The sequence below is a fragment of the Chlamydomonas reinhardtii genome, chromosome 2, assembly GCF_000002595.2.
Source record: "Chlamydomonas reinhardtii strain CC-503 cw92 mt+ chromosome 2, whole genome shotgun sequence".
NCBI lineage: Eukaryota > Viridiplantae > Chlorophyta > Chlorophyceae > Chlamydomonadales > Chlamydomonadaceae > Chlamydomonas > Chlamydomonas reinhardtii.
This window is the reverse complement of record NC_057005.1, coordinates 5,266,177-5,285,560: the sequence shown is the minus strand read 5'-3', so window position 1 is coordinate 5,285,560 and position 19,384 is coordinate 5,266,177. Positions and strand designations below refer to the sequence as shown.

General features: G+C 63.7%; 4 protein-coding genes across 5 annotated transcripts; 3 read left to right on the top strand and 1 right to left on the bottom strand.

Moving 5' to 3' along the window:
- Nucleotides 1-4,311: 4,311 nt before the first annotated feature.
- Nucleotides 4,312-7,142, top strand: CHLRE_02g106600v5 (ribosomal protein S19). The gene is made up of 4 exons (XM_001699694.2): nucleotides 4,312-4,547; nucleotides 5,085-5,175; nucleotides 5,888-6,007; nucleotides 6,457-7,142. Exons 1-4 carry the CDS (start codon nucleotides 4,458-4,460, stop codon nucleotides 6,606-6,608), a joined length of 453 nt encoding a protein of 150 aa, XP_001699746.1. The 5' UTR covers nucleotides 4,312-4,457; the 3' UTR covers nucleotides 6,609-7,142.
- A 149-nt stretch (nucleotides 7,143-7,291) lies between these two features.
- On the top strand, nucleotides 7,292-11,067 carry CHLRE_02g106550v5 (uncharacterized protein). Its single transcript, XM_043059811.1, has 8 exons — nucleotides 7,292-7,937; nucleotides 8,026-8,098; nucleotides 8,355-8,533; nucleotides 8,696-8,755; nucleotides 9,038-9,142; nucleotides 9,443-9,556; nucleotides 9,833-10,013; nucleotides 10,270-11,067. Exons 1-8 carry the CDS (start codon nucleotides 7,785-7,787, stop codon nucleotides 10,407-10,409), a joined length of 1,005 nt encoding a protein of 334 aa, XP_042927445.1. The 5' UTR covers nucleotides 7,292-7,784; the 3' UTR covers nucleotides 10,410-11,067.
- A 52-nt stretch (nucleotides 11,068-11,119) lies between these two features.
- Nucleotides 11,120-14,421, bottom strand: CHLRE_02g106500v5 (uncharacterized protein). The gene is made up of 5 exons (XM_001699917.2): nucleotides 13,654-14,421; nucleotides 13,461-13,560; nucleotides 13,269-13,352; nucleotides 12,941-13,102; nucleotides 11,120-12,800 (listed from the first exon to the last, which is right to left on the bottom strand). Exons 1-5 carry the CDS (start codon nucleotides 13,782-13,784, stop codon nucleotides 12,495-12,497), a joined length of 783 nt encoding a protein of 260 aa, XP_001699969.1. The 5' UTR covers nucleotides 13,785-14,421; the 3' UTR covers nucleotides 11,120-12,494.
- Nucleotides 14,422-14,581: 160 nt separating this feature from the next.
- On the top strand, nucleotides 14,582-19,347 carry CHLRE_02g106450v5 (uncharacterized protein). 2 transcript variants are annotated; one of them, XM_043059810.1, is made up of 7 exons: nucleotides 14,582-14,928; nucleotides 15,151-15,362; nucleotides 15,688-16,095; nucleotides 16,249-16,381; nucleotides 16,585-16,933; nucleotides 17,403-17,497; nucleotides 17,809-19,347. In XM_043059810.1, the coding sequence occupies exons 1-7, from the start codon at nucleotides 14,899-14,901 to the stop codon at nucleotides 18,925-18,927; spliced, it is 2,346 nt and encodes a 781-aa protein (XP_042927443.1). In that variant the 5' UTR covers nucleotides 14,582-14,898; the 3' UTR covers nucleotides 18,928-19,347. The 2 variants fall into 2 exon arrangements, with proteins under 2 accessions (XP_042927443.1, XP_042927444.1); XM_043059809.1 differs by having other exon boundaries at nucleotides 16,585-17,219; nucleotides 17,314-17,497.
- Nucleotides 19,348-19,384: the final 37 nt, after the last annotated feature.

Genomic DNA, 19,384 nt, shown 5'->3' with positions numbered 1-19,384 from the left:
ACGCCGAGTACAGCTGATGGGGGCTGGTGGTGGGAGCTGTGGACTGGGGTCTGGGGCTGAGGACAGGGGATGAGAACAGCTGCGTACAGTGGGCGGCGGGGCGGAGGCTGAGCGCAGGGGGCTGAAGAGTGAGGACCGAGGCCGGGAGCTGAGGAAAGGGGGCCTAGGAGTGAGGGATGATGGTGAGGACAAGGCCAGAAGGGCGCTGGGCTCTTGGCTGGGCTGCTGGGACGGGCTGTGCAGGAGCCCGCAAGGCCCATCGCCCTCACCCAAAAATGGCCGCTTTGAGTTGCGTGAAATTCGGTTATGAATGCGGATGTTACAGAGGGGACAGTCCCAGCACCCGAAGACGCCGAGCCATCACATGCTATCAGGGCCCAACATGACTCCACCAACCCCGACTTTGCTGCAAACCCTCCCGCGGGCAAAGTCCGTGTGACTCCGCGCACAGTGAGTCCTAGCCAAGCCTCAACCCGCCAGAGCCCCACCGCTGTGCCTCAACGTCACAAGCCTAGGCACAGAAGTGCCGGGAAACGTCTAGGCCGCAGGACACACGCACAGCGCACGCACTAACCAGGGCGCAAGCGTCCAGGTACTAGAACGGTCGCCCACGCGTGCAACCTGCCCACACACAAAGCCACCAACCACGCACAACCTCTCACGGCGAGGGAGGCGGGGAATCAGCGTCATACGGCAAGCGCAAAACCATGCCGTCACCAACAGCCCGAGATATGAAAGGATGCGCAGACGGCACAGTGTCCCAACCCTTCGGCCTGATACCCAAAGTCACAAACGTCTGGAGCCGACCCCAGAAGTCAGCTGCGACGGCAAGTCCAACGCTCAGCACCCGGGCCGACGGCAGCTTCGCTCGCGCCGCCAGCCCGGCCATAACCATACGCTGCCGACCAAAGTCCAGGGCAGACATAGCAGCGAGACACACCACATCCCACACAGGTGGCGCAAGCCCCGCAGGCGGGCGCACCAACCACAACTCCTCACGAGAGAAGGCACTTAGAGCATCCTCTGGCACGAAACCCATAGCCATTCCCATGTTTTCCCGCAGGGACAGCGCCACAGTGCAGTCCCAAAACCAGTGACGCCGGTCCCCATCCTGCATGTCAACCCCACACGCCCAACACGGGTCAACAGCAACGCCTCGCGCCCGCTCGCTAGCATGCCGTGGGAACGCCCAGCAAGCGTTGGCGGCCACACGCCACAGCGCTTCCTTATGATGATTCTCCCACTTCAGCGACCACAAGCGGTCCAAGGTGCACACGAAAGCCCCCGCCGCCAGGGCAGCCCCCACCCCCGACACACCCGCATCGCACACATACTGCAAATGCTTAGCCTTCAGGGCGGCTAACTGTGGAGCCATTTGTAGCACGGTCCCCACCTGCACCGTGTAGGCAGTGAGCAGGACGGGCGGCCCCCCGCACTGCAACCAGCCAAGCCCCCGCACCACCTGTTGCACCGACTCCGCCGTAGCACTCACGATGTCGGCCGCCGGGAGCGGCAGCGCGGCGGCAAGCCCCCGAGCCAGCTGGGCGGCACGCGCGGCGGCAGCCCAGCCAGCGGGGAGAAGGGCCACCGCCGCCGCAAACCGGTCGGCCGCCTCTTGAGGCGACGCCGGCCCCGGCAGGGGCGACGGCAGGCGCGCTCGCGTGCTCCAGCGCAGCACCCGCCGCCACACAGCAGTCACACACGCTTCACCAAACCGGGAGCCCTCCGCCCAAGGGCGTGTCAATGCCTGCCGCAGTTCGTTCAGGCCGTCATGCGCTGCAACCAGCTGGCCCACACACGCCAGTCCCGGCAGAGCGAACAATCCGCGAACGCCACTTCCCACGTGCGGCCGTCCTCACACAGCGCCGGGTTAGCCCACAACGGCACATGACTCACCCACGCGCCCGGCTCGGGCGGCGCCACAAGAGTCACCGCGGGCAATTCAGTCATGGCTTTCAGCAGGCGCACAAACGGCTTGCCCGCCGGGGTGAGCGGCTTATTCAGCACACGGTCCGCGGCCCCCCGCACCAACAAACGCAGGGGCGTTGCCGCCGGGTGCACCTGGCGCAGCCACGCCGCCGCGACCCGAGTCCACGGGGGCACGTACGGCAGCAGACCACACACACCCAACACACACCGTACCGCGAGACCGGCTTGCCGCGCTTTCACATGCGGCACCAGCGGTAACAGGCCCGCCCCCCCCACCGCCGGAGGCAGTTACATAAGTTCAATGGAGAGGCCAGGCGGGCGTGCCTGGGGGTTGGCATCAAACTGGGCCGGCGACAGTCGCCGATCCACCACCGCCGCTACCCTGGCTAGCAGCCGGTCAACAACGTACAGTTGGGGAAGACCCGCAAATTCCAAATGATACAGGACCTTGCCCAAAGCATAAGCCGACGCCGCGGCCGCCCGACCAAACATGGACACGGGCATGCGCGCGATTTTGCTCAGCACCCCCAACACGGCCTCAAACGTAACTGGTGGGGAGAGTGCGCCCCAATCCCCGTAATGCACCCCTAGTGACTTGGCCGCCGGCACCACACGCCAGCCAGGGGGCAGGGGCGGGCCAGCCATGCCGGCCGGTAGGGCGCCAGCACCGCCGACCGTCCCCATCACCATCAGTTCAACTTTAGTCATGTTTAAGCGTTGTCCAGACGCCCGCCGAAACACATCCATGTCCGCCAGGAACCCCGGCACCGCCTGAAACCCCTCTAGAAACGGCGTGCAATCATCCGCATACTGGGACGCCAGCACCGACGCAAGGTTAGCGAGCACACCATGCCCCCGGCTGCGTAGCCATGACAGGAGGGCTTGTGCCACAGCGAGGTAGAGCAGCGGAGCCAACGGGCAGCCCTGCCGCACGCCCGCCATCAACGGCACCCATCCTGACACACGTCCATTCACCAACGCCGCCCCACGCGTATCAGTTAACAGGCGGGACACCCACGTAAGAAAGCCCGCCCCCACGCCCATGCGCTCCAGACACGCGAGCAGAAAAGAGCGGTCCACCGTATCATACGCCTTGTAAAAGTCGAGGAAGGCCGCCACAGCCGGTGCCTTTTTGGCGGCTTTCAACAGGCCAGGAGTAAGTTGGAGCAAGAGGACGTTATCGGCAATGCGACGGTCCGTCAGAAACGCAGTTTGCTCAGGGTCAATGATACGCCCAAACACCGGTTGCAGTCGCAAGCACAACACCCGGGCAAGGGTGCGGTAATCGGTATCCGTCAGCGTGATGGGGCGATAATTAGAGGGCTCGGTAGGGTCGCCCGACTTAAAGAAGAAAGACCACACGCCATCCAGGAGCCCGTCAGGCACCCCAGCCCCCTCCCCCACCGCCGTAAACACATCCGCTAGGACCGGCGCAAATTCACTGTCATAGTGTTGGTATAACTCCACCGGTATGCCGTCAGGGCCCGCCGCGCGCCCAGCCGGCGCAGCGGCTAGCGCCGCGCGCACCTCCGCCGCCGAGACCGCAACCCGCCCCAGCTGATCCGCCTCTTCGGCTGTACACCGGCGCCCGTGCTGTTGCAGCGCATCCAGGACTTGCGTGCGGGCGTCTGGAGCGGGCGGCGGCGCGGCACTGACGTCCCTCCAGTACCGCGCCATCACCTGCCCCATGACCGTGGGGTCGGATGTAGTGGTGCCATCGGGCTGTTTCAACTTGGCAATCACGCGCGGCCCACCCGCCGGCCGCAGCATGCGCGTGAGGAGAGGGCAGGGCTTCTCGCCGCCACGCAGCCACGCGTGGCGCGTACGTCGCGCCGCGCCGGCGGCCGCGGCCACGGCGGCCTCCGCCGCCGTGCATCGCGCACGCACGGCCGCCTGCGCCGCCACCTGCACATCACCGCCAGCCTCCACCGCGGCGGCTGCTGCTGCCGCCGCCTCAAGCGCGGCCGCCTCCCGCTGGCTGGCGGCCACACGCCTCGTAACAGCTTCCCGGCTCAGGCGGTTGGCGGACGTGGCGGCAGCCCGTTTAAGGGCCGGCCACCGGTTATGAGCAGGGATTCACCCCTTGGCATAAGGCGGCCTACATCATACGCGCTTTCTCATCAAGGGAGCCATGCCCTGGCCGGACATAGTGCACCGTGCAAGCTGCGGAAAATGCCGTGATTTCAATATGTTGGAGATTTCCGGCAGATGACCAGGAGCTAGGAAGTATTAGCAATCGCCGCTGACCGGCGGAGAGTCCGGCGCGGTCGCACTGTTTTGTGCTGACGCAGGGTTCGTGCCGGGGGGTCTCCACGTTGCTTGGGGCCCTCAGGCTGTATAGTTTAGTTCATTGGGTATGAAATAGCTGGAAGCATGCAGATGGGTGAAGGGCACGGTTTACCAGTTTAGTTTTCTGAATTCGCCCTGGAGTCATTCCGCCCGCTCCTGCGACTTCAGCGAGCGACTCGCCCCTTGCTCTTTCTCTTCCTGGTTGCGTGTCTAGCCTGACACTGCTTCCCCTCGCAACCATGGCTTCCTACAAGCCCAAGAGCGTGAAGGATGTGCCGGCGGAGGACTTCATTAAGGCCTACGCTGCGCACCTGAAGGCCAACGATAAGGTGAGCATTGAAATCTGTTTTTGAAGTTGGCCGTGGCTTTTGGGAGGCGTGCAGGCCGCGACCAGTGGCTCGGCGGCTTTGGCGAGGCGGCGAGCTCTCAGCAGCAGCAGCAATGTCTCCGTTGAAGTTCTGGCGAATCAAATCTAAGCAGGCGGGCCCGGCGCATTTTGCGGCGGCCTAAAGGACGCTCTCCAGCAGCGCCGGCGGGCAGATGAGCGCGCGACTGGCTTAGGCACAGCCACAAGGCTGTTGTTGGCTAGTCAAATTCATCAGAACAGGAGCAGTGGTGCAGCTGAACAGCTTTTGGCTCTTGTGCTGAAGGGAGAGGGCGATTATGTGTCGGCGCTCGCAGCGAGCGTAGCCGCAGTGCTTACACAGCATGGCTAACTCATGTGCGAGGAAGATGGACAGCGACCTGATAAGCTAGGGCGTGGTATGGAGCCGGCCAGCCTCTCCCGCCTTGGACACCCCTGCTTCCCGCACCCACCCACGACGCTCTTTGGCCCTGCCCCATTCGTGTTATATTCATGATTGTAGATCCAGCTGCCCAGCTGGGTGGATGTGGTGAAGACCGGCAAGTTCAAGGAGCTGGCCCCCTACGACCCCGACTGGTACTACGTGCGCGCTGGTGAGCGTTCGTACGCCTTGAGGGAGGAGGGCCAGGACGGTGCTGGTGCAGGCGGATCAATTGTTAGCTGCAGATGCTGTAGAACTGTATGGTTGCAATCGGGGCAGCGGGCAGCAATTGCAGCCTCGGCGGGCGCCTGGACGCTGGCTGTAGTACCGCATCAGCGCGGACGGCTCCACCAGGAGAGCCGCAACCAGCACACCAAGGACCAGCAGGCGGGCAGCGGGCACTGCCGCAGGCGTGGAGCTGGGATACGCAGGCTCCGCAGGGTGCGGGCGGTGGGCTTGCTGTCACCGCGTGGCAGCCATGGAGCGAGAAGCGCGACGTGCGCGCTTATTGGAGCCGCCGCTGTAGCAGCTGCGGCGGTGGCGAGCAGCCTGGCGGCAGCAGCCGGTGCGCAGGCGACGCAGCTGCAACTCCGCTGCGCACGGCGCTTGGTGGTGGGGATGCCTGGCGGCTTCGGGCCTCTAGTCCCCGGGCGTGCCGAATCGGCGGCGCGGGGCGATGCCGGGCGGCCGCAACACGGACGGACTGCACCTTTGGATGGGACCGCGTCTCTGTGCTGCCGCCGCACCAACCAGCAGCGCCGGGTGTTCCTTGCGGACGCCATGGATTTCGTAACAACCAGCAGCCACATGCAACCCCACTTGCATACCCGGGAAGCGTATTGAATCCTCCTTGTGCCTGCCTGCGCCTTTGTTCTGTTGTACAGCCTCGGTGGCCCGCAAGCTGTACATCCGCCAGGGCATGGGTGTCGGTCTGTTCCGCACTCAGTACGGTGGCCGCAACAAGCGCCGCGGCTCCAAGCCCGAGTTCCAGTCCAAGGCTTCTGGTGGGTGGCTGGGGGCAAGGCAGGGGCGGTGGGGCGCGAATGGAATGGGTTGATTACGCTGCAGGCGTGGCTGGCACGGATGGCGTGGGGGAGCGCGTGGTCGGAGGGCGGGGGGTATTTGGAGCACGCCCAACACGAGGAAGGCGTTGGGAGTATGAGCACGGGCTCGGTGGGTAGTGCGAGGTGATTGGGGCTCAGCCCGTGGGCTCAGCCCTTCAAAGGATTATTTGCCAGGACTGGTCCCGCCAAGCACGTCCACCTCCGCGGGATGCGCACATGGCGGTTCCTTGGAAAGTTTTATCAAGCCGCGGTTGCATCTGAGCGGCATGGCTGAAGCTTGCTTGATTCAGTAGGGACTGCGCCTCAACCGCTTTTTGCGGGCCTGGAAGTGTGTACGAGCCCGCGTGTCGACATGCCCTGCCTCTCGCACGTACTTCCCCCTCCCACAGGCGGCCTGGTTCGCCACATCATGAAGCAGCTGGAGGAGTGCGGCCTGATGGAGAAGGCCCCCGAGAAGGGTCGCCGCCTGACCGCCAACGGCCAGCGCGACATGGACCAGATTGCCGGCCGCATCACCGTCCAGCTGCAGGCTTTCTTCTAAGCGCGCAACAGCGCTTGAGCGGATAAGTCCACCCGGCGGCTGCCGCGAGGCAGTAGCAGCAGCTATGGCAGCGGCGAACGGAGCGGGAGCAGCAGCGTGAGCGGCAGCAGTGGCAGGCACTGCAAACGGGTGGATGTGGCGGCGGCGAACGACCGGGGGGCTCTCCGGGAGGAGGCTGGCCGTGAAATGGAACGGCTTGTATTCGGCGCACGTGTGATTGTGTGGGCAGCGCACCATGCGCCCCGTCCTCGGTGCGACAGCTCATGCTTACGGGCAGGGCTGCAAACGTGCCTCCTCCGTTGTCGATGGAGGAGAGGACGACCTGCCAGGGTGCTGGAGGGCTGTGGTCCATGCGTGCGTGCTCTTGGCGTGTGGGCAATGCAATGTGTGGCCATGGCAGCGCGGTGATGCTGGCCCGCGTCGGAAGAGACGTTCTATGAGGTTATGTGTAACACGCACACGCAATGCTTTGGTTCACAACGTTCTCTGTTGTCAGGGTAATACCCTGGCGTCATGTCTACCACAGCTATATCGTGCTCCGACTCCCCAGTCCGCGTTCACCTGTGGGACAAAGTATGCCAGCTTATCAGGCGGCACCACGCAGCATGCTGCCTACAATTTTGGGGTGCGACCGTGCCCTTTCGAGCCTTGACCAATACCGTATTTGGACAGGCCCGTGCTACGGCAGCAACGCAGCGGTCGTGTACTGCGTTTGCGTTGTATTGCTTCTCTGGCCGTCCTGGACCAGATGCCTGGAGAGGGAATGCTTTGCCCACAGCTTGGCTAAATGCCTATCGAGCAGACGAGAACGCGTCCGTACAGAGAATGTGGACAGCCAGCGGCGAGGCAAGCAAACGGGCTGCTGCGTGGGCTCACGCACGAACCCGCACGTCCTCATCGCAAGACTACTTCGCGCGGTTATCCAGTTGGGAAAATATATAATGCTTGCACCCTTGCTAGCATTCTCAGCAGCGACGAGGCCATAAACGTCAAACAATCCAGACGCGCGGAAGAGAGAAAGCACTCGTCTAGTCTTCCGACCTCCCACTAATCTGTCATAAACGGAAAATATTTCCTGGCCTATAGATCACAGGCCTTGCCGTCAAGCGGCTAGCTGAGGCTCGCCGGCCAAAGTGCACGTCGACCAGTTTGTGGGCCCTAGGCACTGGCGCAACCATGGCTTCAGGACTGCAGAGCCCTGAGGAGCTGCAGGAGAACCTGCGCCAATACAAGGAGCAGCTGGCGCAGGTGGAGCAGCTGCTCATGATGGGCAGCGACGAGGAAATGCCCGGGCAAGACCTTCAGGACATGTATCAGAGCTTGTCAGAGGTGGGTGGTCCTGGAGTGGGGGACGTGCCCTAACCTGCCTGGCACGCATGCTCGACACCCTTGCCCTGCCATGCCCGGGGTGTCACAGGTAATCCAACTTACAGAGGAGCTCTTGAAGGACGCACTAGAACAGCAGCGTGCCGCGGGGGCAGCTGTTGCAGGTGAGGCGTGCTGCGGCCGGGCACCAGGACCTGGGCTGTGGCCAGCGGGCGGAGCACCGTTTGCAGCAACACTAGTTGGGTGGTATCACGTTGGGCCCTGGAAGGATTCAATGGTCTTTGTTTGCTTATGCGCTCAGACTACTGTTTGTAACGTCGCAAACATATGGGAAGCTGGGCACCTGGTAGTTCGCACCTGTCAGGTGCAAGGGCGGCTCATGTTACGGCAGAGGCTGTACTTTTCATACCGTATGCGCAGGGCTAAGCGCAGCAGCGGCTGCCGCCGTCGCTGCGGGCGTCGCGGGGGCGGAGGCGGCAGCGGGGGAGGCAGCGGCAGCGGCGGATGCTAACCCTGTGGCAAAGATTGTGACGCCTCCGGAGCTGAACCTTCCCGCCATCCTGCCCGCGTCAGTGGCGGACCAGATTCGGAAGGCGCAGGTGCGGCAACATGTGTGTGGGCTGGTGGGCACTTCGATGAGCCGCGATTCTGCGTTGTTGGTAGGCTTGCAGTGAACCCACACCCATGGGAGGCGCCATGCTGGGGCTCGGCTGGGCCTGGGACCGCGGCAACGTAAAGCCCCCAACACGCACACGCTGTAGGTGCGCGCGGCGCTGACAGGCCAGGCGCCGGCGGAGTGGGCGATTGGGGCTCAGTGCCAGGTGAGTGCCTGGGCGGAATGCAGGACTCGTGCGGGGCGGTTGGCTCAGGCAGGTGCCAGGGGACTTGGGGTGCAGGCTCCCTCGCGCCGATGGACTGTGTTGGAGGATGTGCAGCAGGGAGCTCGCAACCCATCGGGCTGCCGTCGTACCATTACAGCCTTCCCGGGTGATAACCGTCTTGCTGTTGGCAGGCGGTGCCTCCGTGGATTGTGCACCCCTCCTTAACACTTACCTAGCTAGCTACCCAGTACCCGCCCAGTAAGCTGTGTGTCGGCTATGCAGGCGGTGTACTCGGCCGACGGGCAGCACTACGATGCCACGGTGGAGGCCATCAGCGCGGCCGGCAACTTCATCGTGGTGTTTGAGGGCTACGGCAACAAGGAGGAGGTGGGGCCGAGATAGGGGCTTGAGGGGCGCCAGGGGCGAAGGGGCGAAGGGCACGTAGGTTAAAGGGGGGCGGGACAGGGGTCGGACGGGGCGGGCGGCTGGTACGTGTGTAGGCGCGGGGGCAAAGTGCATGCCTTTGTTTGGTTGGGCAGGGACGGCGGTGCAACAGAAGCGCGCGTGGGTTTTGGCAGCACAAGGCGTGCTCCCGCAACTTAAGTTCAGCTTGTGCCTGTGGCGACACATTTGGCCGGCTGATGTGTGCACCTACGGTGTGCGCCCCTGCCGCTTTGTCCGCTGCAGGTGGGGCTGACAGGCATCCGGCCACGCCCTGGCGCGGACGAGGGCTACAAGGGCGTGGCGGCGCCCAAGCGGAAGCGTGTGGAGGACGAGCCGGTGGTGAACGAGATTCCCAAGGTGTGCGGGGACCTGCGGTTTCGCAACAACCGAACCCAACAGCTGAAGTTGCGACGGGCAGCGCATCAGCGCCAGCGTGTGAGGGTTCAGCAGGCACACACGAGTAGCTGGCCGCGTTGATGGCCACTTGGGGGCGCAAGCATGCATTCTAGGCGGCTGGCGCAAGCATGCATTCTAGGAAGCTGGCCTCCTGGGACCGCATCACCAACACCCCAGTTTGCACCGTACGCTTGGACTATGATGCCTAAAGTGTTATGCCGTCTCTTGCGTGCACAGTGGCTGGCCATTAAGGAAACAGACGACGAAAAGACCAAAGCGCGCAAGAAGAAGCTGCTCAAGAGCATGAAGAGCAAGATCCGCTTCCAACAGAAGGACCTGGCGCAGAAGCAGAAGCAGGACAGCTGGCAGTCCTTCCTCAAGGGCAAGGGCAGCAAGAAGAAGACCGGCTTCCTCACGGGTGAGCGGGCGCCGAGGAACCGCGGCGCGCTGTTCGTTGCAACACTCGGAAGTCCCGTGCAGTTGGCATCGGTGGCGTCTGGTGCATGCTGGTGTCCCGCGGGCGCGTCAAAGTCATGCCTCCGCGCCGCTTGGCCTTGCGCTCCTGGCTTCATGCGCGTGCTCCCCGCGCACTGCTCATGTACCAACAATAACATGCTAGGTCCTGAGGAAACTGCCCTACTGTAAATCACCGCCACCAACATGCCACGCCGCAGGCTCCATCAAGAAGGGCAGCATTTTCAGTGTGCCGGAGGGCGTCAACGCCAAGGTGGGCGTTGTTGGCAGCGGCCGCGGCATGACGGAATACGGCAAGAAGTCGCGGCACGAGTTCGAGGAGGCGGATGAGGAGCAGTGAGCGAGTAGTGGGCAGGAGCCAGCAGTGAGAGGGCGGCCGTGTTTGGCGAGGAGGCGTGCGCGGTTGAAACGAGCAGACAGTGCGGGGTTGTGCTAATGCTGACGTAGTGCAACTTCAAGGACGCGAGTTTTGATGAGGTAGAGCTGAAGGTTGAGCTGGGTGCATGCCTCCCTATGACGTCAACGAATGATTGAATGAAGCAAGGCGGTGGCCGTCGATTTACAGGATGTCATGTATCGTAGTTGCCGGGCTGAAGGAGTCCCAAGTGCAGGGCGCCTCACCTGCGCCACCGTAGGTGCTGCACATGTCAGAGGACACGACCGTTCAGGGACAGCACGGCACCATTGCCGTCGTGCACGCTTGTCACGCGATGAGGAGCACTAATGGGCTATGGAGGCAGGGAGGCCGCAGGTTGTTGGCGGCGGGTTACAGAAGCTGCAGATTGTGAAAGATTGGGGATTGGAAGCATGTGCGTGAGCACTTACATGGGTTCGCGTCCAGCGCTCGTATCTTACGAAGGCAGGGGCGGCGTCAGTGGCCGAATTCCTTAAAATGGCTTCGTTTAGTTGACGAAAGAGGCTGCCGCCGCTTCGTGCACCCCCAAAATTTTTCCGGGGACTCCGCCCCCAACCCGCACGATGTCGACACCGACACGACACGCCCCCTCCTCCCCTGCTTCCCGCCGACCCAACCTCACTCTCCCGCCAGGGGAACCCCTGTCTCCCGCCGTCAACACCCATAGATACAGCCCTTTGAGCCTTCTTACCATATGCCACGCAGGTTTCGGCCGTGGAGTAGCCGCTGGAACCCCCTGTCCTTGGCCCAAAGTGGCCGAAAACCCAAAAATGTCTTCGTCTGTTTGCCGAAAGACCCCCCAAGATCCCGTGCGTTTTGGCCGAAATTCCAAGTCAAGATCAAAAAAATTTCGTCCGCCAGAGGCCTTTTTGGGCAAATTTCGTTCCGAACGAAGGAAGATACGAGCGCTGTTCGCGTCCATGTGGCCCCACTCCTTTGATTCCGGGGCGCCTGCTTTAGACAGGGCCGGCGTCATGGGCCCATGCTCGGCCTCGTCCACGGCTTTACGCGACCTCGGCTTAACGGCACTTCGCTCAGCCGGCATTTCACTGCGGTAGCATATCGCAAGCTTAGCTGCTGAACACACGTGTCTAGGTGGCCAACCAGGCTGGGAGCAGGTCTGCGGAGGGCGCTCAAAGGGACGCACACTGGCCAGTCCTCTACCGACTCGCAACCTCACCTACCTGATTGCCAGAGTGCTGCGGTCCACTGCCCTCGCCTTGCCAACATTCCGCAAACGCGGGCGCAGTCAGACGCCTTCTCTCTTCGTCTTCAGACGCGCACCAATACCCTGCCCTCATCACAGGGCCAGCATCATCATACACCAAGACATGTGTGGTACCTAATCAGTATTTTGGAACTCGCTCTTTACTCCCTTGTCTCTCTCAAGCCCTCTTGCACACGACTTCCTTGTACTCAAGCAATACCCCCCAAGGGATAGGGGCCAGTACGGACTCCCACGTCATGCCGACACACATTAGCTATGTCACGCGCACCCTTGCTGCGCAGGCCGCCTCATCCCCTAGCGACCTGCGCCATGCATGCGTAGCTAAGGGGCAGCGCCACCACACTTGTGCCCAACCGAAACAACCACTGACGTCGTGACCTCAAACCCCCGCGAGGGCCTGCGTTGTTAAACCTCATTCATTACTTTCGTGGCACCCGGGCGTGTAATATCGTCCTCGTTCCTGCGCACACGACGCCAGTCCCGGCACATACCGGCAAACAGGCGGGTACGGGGCAAGACTACAACCCGAGCTTACACTCGATGTTATTCACCAGGGGCGATACCATAGACGCGCCCCGGCGACCGGTTCGCAACATAGGCCCTGGCAAACACGGCCCACGGCCAGGTTACGCTGTTCCAGCCCCACGCTCATGCCTGGTCAAGGGAGACTTGACATGTCGCGTCTTCTCATAAGTCTGGGCAGCCGCAGCAACCCAACACTTGTTAGGGGGATCACAGCAGCTCCCCTCCATAATGAAACCCGAACGCTCATGGAGGAAGGCTCAAGTCGAGTTGGAGGACACGCATGGTCCCACCGCCGCTGCCGCAGCCGCGGCCTTGAAGTCGAAGGCCCGGGAGTCGTCCCCAAAATGCAAAGACGTGCTTCCGAAGCGGATCTCGCCGTCCCCGGCCGACGCCACCTCCGGCGCCTGCTGCTGCACGCCGGTGCTGACGCCCGCACCCACACTGCCACCGCTTGCAGACGCCGCGGCCAGCGACTCATCCCAGCCTCTCCTCCGCACCCAGGCTTGCAGTGCCTCACGCATCCACTGGTGCTTGCACTGCCGCGCCGCCTCGGAAATGGAGCACTGCGGGAATGCAGCAGGCGCACACACGTCAGCAAGGTTAGTGTTGTCTTGCAGAGCTGCCCCACTGATGAGCCGAGAGACGACCAGCCAGGCAAACACCGCTAAGCATGTATCCATGCGTGCAGGGCGGCGCCACTCACCCAGACGCGCTGGCGGTCGTTGCTCTCCGGCCAGCAGGGCAGCTCCTCCGCCACATGCATCACGTATATGTACGCCTTGCAGCGCCCCGGCGTGGCGGCTGACTGGCCCTCCTGGATGTAGTATTTCCCGCTCGTGAAGGGGAAGACGCCCAGCAGCGGCTCCTGTTGCCGAGAAAGCGCGTCGAGGGGGTTGGTGCCTCGTCGTCGGGTGCGGCGGTCGTGTTTACCCCCTCCCCCTCACGACAACCCAACCCACGCCGCTTGCAACGCGGCATCACCCCTGTGCCCGTCGCTCTTGTCCACTGCGAACAGCCCCTGCCCGCCTCACCTCAAGCATGCCCCTCACGCCCGCCTCCTCAACGGTCTCGCGCTGCGCGGCCGATTCCACGCTCTCATCGTCCTCCCAGCCGCCCTGCCGCATCGAGGATACAGGCCGTTAGCTGAGACATGTTCAAGGACTATGCAAATGGCAACTGCAGGATTAGCAACCAGCTATTGCGCGGGCGCGAACTGCCCTCACCTTAGGAAACACGAGGCCCTTCCCGCTCGTGGTGGTTATCATGCAAACTTGTACATGCTCAGCGCTTTTGGGGCACCCCGAGAACTTGACAGGGATGCACCTGCGGGAAAGGCGCAGCCGCGGAGTGAGCCTCGGCCCTGTCACATTCCACGCGTAATTTCCAGAGCACGTTCGGCAGCCTGTCCGTGCTCACCCTGCCACCAGCCGCTCTCCTGAATCTCCATAGCGTTGCTTGTGCCGCCCCACGCGGGAGACGTCGGGAACAGGGCCTCCGGGCAGTAGGGCGAGAGCAGCCCCGCACGCGGGAGGCTGCGGGCTTGTCATCGCTGGCGTGCTTGCGGTATTAGGCGCGATGTGGGCAAAGCTCCAGCTGCTGACGCCGCCTGAGCGCTTAGGTGCAGCGCAGGCTCGCGACATTGCCAGCACGCCTCCAGACGCCCATTTCCACGGGCTTTCACGTCGCCAACTCCATATACAGCCTAAACGGCAAGGCCGATGGCCTTCCGCTGGGGGAGCAAGCACCTGGAGGCAGCCTAGGAGACAACGCCCTCGCCGAACCGTGGGATTGAGACTGTGTGTAACAATTAGGCTAGAGCACAGATCAAGGGAGCTGTGTTAGAGCTCAGCGGATGTTTTGGCTCGCTTCGGGCCTTTCAAGCGCGAAGTGGTGTCTTCAAAGGTACTAGATCGCTTCTTCGTTTGAATGCATAACTGCAGTGATTGCTTTGCGAATGCTGGGAAGGCTTCAGAGCAAAACGCGCCTGGCGCCGGTGTAAAATGCCGCGCGGGATTGTGGGCCCTTTGTGCGACTGTTAGGCAGCGCAACACGTTTGCGGTCGCTGTGAAATTCAATTATCCTAATACGCTATGATAACGCCTCAGCCTCCTCCTGTGCTTTCAAGGGCAGCTTGGCGGGGCCGCCTGGTGGCACCAGGCGGCACGTTCGGGCGGACGCAGTACAGGTAAGCGATTGCACTTGTTTTGAGGGTTGGGCGAATATAACGTCCAAGGTGGCCGCACACGGACATATCTTGGAGAAGAAATGTGTGTGGGGGACATCCGTGTGACGAACATCGACTCACGGACTCTCTTTTTTATTGACGGCGCTATCTCAACTTTATGCTCAGACAACTTAGTCCTGTATAACGCGTGGAACTTCGCAGGATTGCTGTGAGGATCGGGCGAGACTTCCCTGAGGCCAGGGCCCGGGTGGGGGCCCGGGCCGCCCATGGCCTCATCAATGCGGGGCAAGCGTATTTAAGGCAGCGCTGGTTGACCGAACAGCAGCACGGATACAAATACATACATTTGGGCTGATACGCTTTAACAATAGACGACACCCCCACCAACTGCTGCGCTTGCGCGGCAAGGGGCCCCAGACGGGGCCCCCGCGCTGCTCGCCAACACGCTAGCGGCACGCACCACCTGATACACAAGAATGTCGCTCACCCCAGAGCTCATCACGCAGGTGTGTGTGAGTCTGTGGGAGCCCTCAGTTTCCGTTAGCTGCCTCTGAACTTGGCCAAGACCGCATGCCTGCCGTGCCGCCTCGCGCCCTGGGGCCTGTGTGTCCTACCAGTAGCAGTCCGCCGCCCAACTGCTCGCGATAACTACTAGGCTGAGGACTGGGGACCATGCAAACAAGCACCACACATTCAAGTCGCTGTCCTGAACCCCTCGCCATGCGCAGTTTGGGCTTCTCGGCAAGGTGCGCACCGGGCATCCAGTCCTGGACGCCGTGCTGTGCATGCTGCTGCCGCTGTTGCTGCGCTGGGCGCAGCCCCGGCTGAACCGCTGGGCGCTGCTGGCGGCGGCAGCGTTGCGGCGGTGGTGGTCGGGAGAGGCGGGGTGCAAGGAGGTGGTGCGCGTCATCGAGCACGTGGCGGCGGAGGACGGATACTAGTGAGTGCGCGAAGTGTGCGAAGGGGTCCGTGTGAGTGCCTGGCACGGCAGCGGGGGCAGGAGCGGGAGTGCTGCGGCGGCTAGCGGTGGCTGGGGCTACATCAGCGGAGAGCCGGAGGGGGAACGTATGGCGCGTCCGCGCGGCGTGAAGCGCCGTGTGCGGTTGCGTGTTGTACGCTGGGGCCACTTGCCAGGGCCGAGGGACTCGGCCCTCGACCGTGGCCCTCGACAGTGGGTTCACCGCTAGTGTGGTGTGCAAGCAGACAAGCACCAACCTCAACAAAGCCCCTCCCTCGCCGCCTGCCCTTCTATTTGCTACTTGCAGCTACGACCCCGACGGCCAGCCCGCGAACGCCATCCTGCAGCGAGCACTGTTGGCCTACGTCAACAATTGCGCCGGAGCACCCGCTGCCACAGCCTCTGCCTGCATCTCTGCCATCACCCCCACCGCCATCCGCGCCGCCGCTCCCGCGACTGCCCAGTCCCCCGCGAAGCTCCTTAGAGACATGACTACGGCGTACCTTTCCCTGGAGAAGCGGCGCCGGCGGCTCGCAGCAGCTGGCGGTGATGCTGATTCAGACTCGGGCGATGAGGATTCGGCGGCAGGCAGCAGTAGCAAAAGCAGCGACTGCGGTAGCTCAGTGGGCGCGGCCAAGCAGCGTGAGGCGGCGGCCTACGGGCTGAACCTGGCGCCGCCGGTGCGGGTGTGGCAGGAGCTGGGCAATGGAGTCGAGTGAGTTGTTTGTGGGTGGGGTCTTTTGCGTGCAAAGGCCAAAGGGGGCGGGGTGCGAAGGGCGTAACGGGGCCGCCAAAGAAGGTAGGAGCCGCGCCGCCGTGCTCGGCCCCGAGCCTGATCATGCTGCCTCTGCTGCCTGCTGTGTTGCAGGTTTATGCGCTACACGTACACGCACGACAGCAGCACCGAGAAGCGCCGCCGCATCGCCTCCGTCATCAAGCTGCGCAGCCGCGCACCCGACGGCGCCCGCCGTGTGTCTGACCTCATCACCGCGGCCCTGCAGGTCCGTAGCGGCAGCTGCGTACGGGGCAGGAGCAGGGGCAGGAGCAGAGGCATGGGAAGGGGAAGGGGCAGGCGCTTGCGTGTCATATGGTTGCCTGTGTTCCGTGACGTTTTCAATTACCCTGCAGCCGCGTTGAAAGCTTGTGGCCGTGAAACAGCGACTGAGGTCACCTGGCCCCCCGCCGCGCCCTGCTGCCGTCGCAGGACCACCGTGAGCAGAAGGCCGCGCGCCCCGCCGACCGCCACCGCTACCTCTACGTCCCCACCTGCCTCAACCCGCCCGCCCCGGCCTCCAGCCCCGCGGCCGGCGAGCCCGGCTCCGGCGGCGACGGCCGCGCTGGCAGCGGTGCCGGCGCCAAGTCCGCGCCCACCGTCGCCGCCGTGTTCAAGCGCTACCGGCTCAGCGGCGAGAAGACCTTTGCCTCCTTCTTCCACCCGGCCAAGTCCGAGGTGCTGCGGCTTGTGGGTCAGTTCGAGGGGCGGCAGGGGCGCTTCTCGGTGCCCGGCTACCCACACAAGCTGGGACTGCTGCTGTACGGCCCGCCCGGTACAGGTGCGTGTGGGGTTGGAGGGGTGCGTGGGGTTCTGGGTGCGGGCGGGTCATTGGGTTATCCAAGGACGAAGCAGGCTGTGCCGGTGCCTGCGGGGGAAGCGGCACTCGCATGCGTGACTGCGGACCGCCTGTGTCTCGACGTCTCGTGCGAGGTGTGGAGGCTGCGTGGCAGCGTGGAAAGAGGCGCGGTCTCGTTGCTTGGAGGGCGTTTTCAACAGCCTTGGAGTTGCCGCATTGTGACATCCTGGCGGCCTGTGGATGTGCGGGTCTTGGCATGGATGCCGGCGTGACCGACGTCGCTCTGCGGCTGGTCAGTACAGCTTTCGGGCGCGATGGGCTGCTTCCTAGGTGTTCCATGCGACCCTGCCGACGCGCCGCAGCGGTTCTATTTGCGGCTCCTGCAGCGCCACGCCTCGCTCCTGCCCTGACCCCTCCCTCTGCGCCCTCCCTCCCTCCCTCCCGCCTGCAGGCAAGACCAGCCTCATCAAGGCTCTGGCGCAGCTCACGGGTCGCTCCGTGGTGTCGGTGCCGCTGGCGCGCATTGCCACCAACCAACAGCTCATGGTGGGCAGGGCAGGGGCAGGGGCAGGGGCAGGGGCAGGGGCAGGGGCAGGGGCAGGGGCAGGGGCAGGGGCAGGGGCAGGGGCAGGGGCAGGGGCAGGGGCAGGGGCAGGGGGGCGCAGGGCAGAAGTCGTCAGCCCACGCGCGGGCTTGCAGGGCATTACCCGGCGCTTTCGTGGCCAGATTTGGTCGTTGCTGCTCTGTGCGATCCGGGTTTGAATGGAGTTGTCATTTGCGGTCCATATCTAACCAGCTGCCCTCCTTCCGTGCCCTCCTGCTGCTGCTGCTCTTCCCTACCCTCCCCCCCTGCCCAGGACATCATGTTCGACACGCGTGTGCTCCTGCAGCGCCGCCACAACTCGGGTGGCAGCGGCGGCGGCAGCAAGCGGAGCGGCGGAAGCCGTGGCGATGACGACGACGACGACGATGAGGATGACGATGACGAGGCAGGCACCGCCATCACACTGCCTTTCAGCAAGGTCATTTACGTGCTGGAGGACGTGGACGCAGCCGGCGGAGTGGTCACGCGCCGCACTCCGCCGCCGTCGCCACCCCAGGCGGTCGCGCCGACCGCAGCTGCCATCGCTGCCACTGCTGCAGCTGCTCACAGCCGCGGCAGCGACGGCGGCTGCGGCAGCAGCGCCATCAGCAGTGTGGACGCAGACGACCTGGCGGCAAGCGACCTGTCGCGCCGCCGCCGCTGCGCCTCTCCAGCCAACAAGCCTGGGCCCCCGCCCGCGTCCGCCGCGCCCCCCACCATCGCCTGGCCTGCTCCTTACCCCGCTGCAGCCCCCAACAACGACTTCGGCCCCATGTGTGAGGCTGAGGCAGTGGCCCTGGCTGCCGCGCTGGCGGAGTCTATGGCTGGCTCCCCCAACGCCGCCGCCACCGCCACCGCTAACCATGCCGCTACAGACTACGCCGCCGGCTACTCCATGTATTCCAGCCACCGGTGGCCCTGCAAGGACGCGCTGAACCTCGCCGGCATCCTGAACGTTCTGGATGGCGTGGTTGACACGCCCGGCCGCATCGTTATCCTCACCACCAACTGCCCGGACAGCCTGGACCCGGCGCTGATCCGGCCCGGCCGCATCAACAAGGTCCTGCACCTGGGTCGGCTGCGGCTGGCGGAGGCGACTGCGATGATGCGCCACTACTGCTTCCCGGCTGGAGGTGGGGCCGGTGGGGAGAAGGAGGGGCAGGGGGAGGCGGAGGAGGCTGGGCGGCGGGCGGCAGAGGTGTCGGAGGCGGAGGCCGCGCTGGCGGCGGTGTGGGAGGATGACGTGCTGAGCCCGGCGCAGCTGGAGGCGATGTGTGGCGAGGCTGACACGTGGCAGGAGCTGGTGGCGGCGGTGGCGGCAGAGATTGGGGCGGCGAGCGAGGGTGTCAGCGGTGGCATGGCGGCACGCTGGGACCGATTTGAGCGGTGTTGAGAGTGGAGAGGACCAGCAGAGTGTGGGTGAAGGCGGGGGGCCCGGACACCTTTAATGCAAGACGTGCTTTCATTCATTCATTCATTCATGGCAAGGTATAGGACAGGCCATCGCCGTTGGTCCTGAGAAGGGGGTGCTGGCGGGGGACTGCTATGAGGATGCCGGGGGGCCGGGAGCTGGAGGGTTGAGCACACGCAGGAACCGTGGTTCGCAAGGCGCAAGGTCGCTTGCGCCTGAATGCAAGGAGTATGCTCTATGCAGTATTTTAATTGAGACGTGCAAGCCGAGAGTCGAACGCCGAGCGCTGAGATTTGCTTGCAGCAGAATGGTGTAACGTTCGCGTTGGACACATGCAAGCAATAATCCATTCATACAAACATCTCCTAGCTCGTCAAGCATGTTTCGTGCAAACAGTTGAAGGTTCAAGGGCCCCTGCTTCCGAAACCCTTTTGAGCTC

Bases quoted from the DNA above. Each gene is read 5' to 3' on its own strand.
- CHLRE_02g106600v5 (XM_001699694.2), top strand. From the start codon at position 4,458: ATGGCTTCCTACAAGCCCAAGAGCGTGAAGGATGTGCCGGCGGAGGAC. The intron at 5,176-5,887 runs GTGAGCGTTCGT...TCTGTTGTACAG, and splicing joins CTGGTACTACGTGCGCGCTG to CCTCGGTGGCCCGCAAGCTG. The intron at 6,008-6,456 runs GTGGGTGGCTGG...CCCCTCCCACAG, and splicing joins GTTCCAGTCCAAGGCTTCTG to GCGGCCTGGTTCGCCACATC.
- CHLRE_02g106550v5 (XM_043059811.1), top strand. From the start codon at position 7,785: ATGGCTTCAGGACTGCAGAGCCCTGAGGAGCTGCAGGAGAACCTGCGC. The intron at 8,534-8,695 runs GTGCGGCAACAT...CACACGCTGTAG, and splicing joins ACCAGATTCGGAAGGCGCAG to GTGCGCGCGGCGCTGACAGG. The intron at 10,014-10,269 runs GTGAGCGGGCGC...GCCACGCCGCAG, and splicing joins GAAGACCGGCTTCCTCACGG to GCTCCATCAAGAAGGGCAGC.
- CHLRE_02g106500v5 (XM_001699917.2), bottom strand. From the start codon at position 13,784: ATGACAAGCCCGCAGCCTCCCGCGTGCGGGGCTGCTCTCGCCCTACTG. The intron at 13,561-13,653 runs GTGAGCACGGAC...CCTTTCCCGCAG, and splicing joins GGAGAGCGGCTGGTGGCAGG to GTGCATCCCTGTCAAGTTCT. The intron at 12,801-12,940 runs GTGAGTGGCGCC...GCATTCCCGCAG, and splicing joins ACGACCGCCAGCGCGTCTGG to TGCTCCATTTCCGAGGCGGC.
- CHLRE_02g106450v5 (XM_043059809.1), top strand. From the start codon at position 14,899: ATGTCGCTCACCCCAGAGCTCATCACGCAG. The intron at 15,363-15,687 runs GTGAGTGCGCGA...TGCTACTTGCAG, and splicing joins GCGGCGGAGGACGGATACTA to CTACGACCCCGACGGCCAGC. The intron at 17,498-17,808 runs GTGGGCAGGGCA...CCCCCTGCCCAG, and splicing joins CCACCAACCAACAGCTCATG to GACATCATGTTCGACACGCG.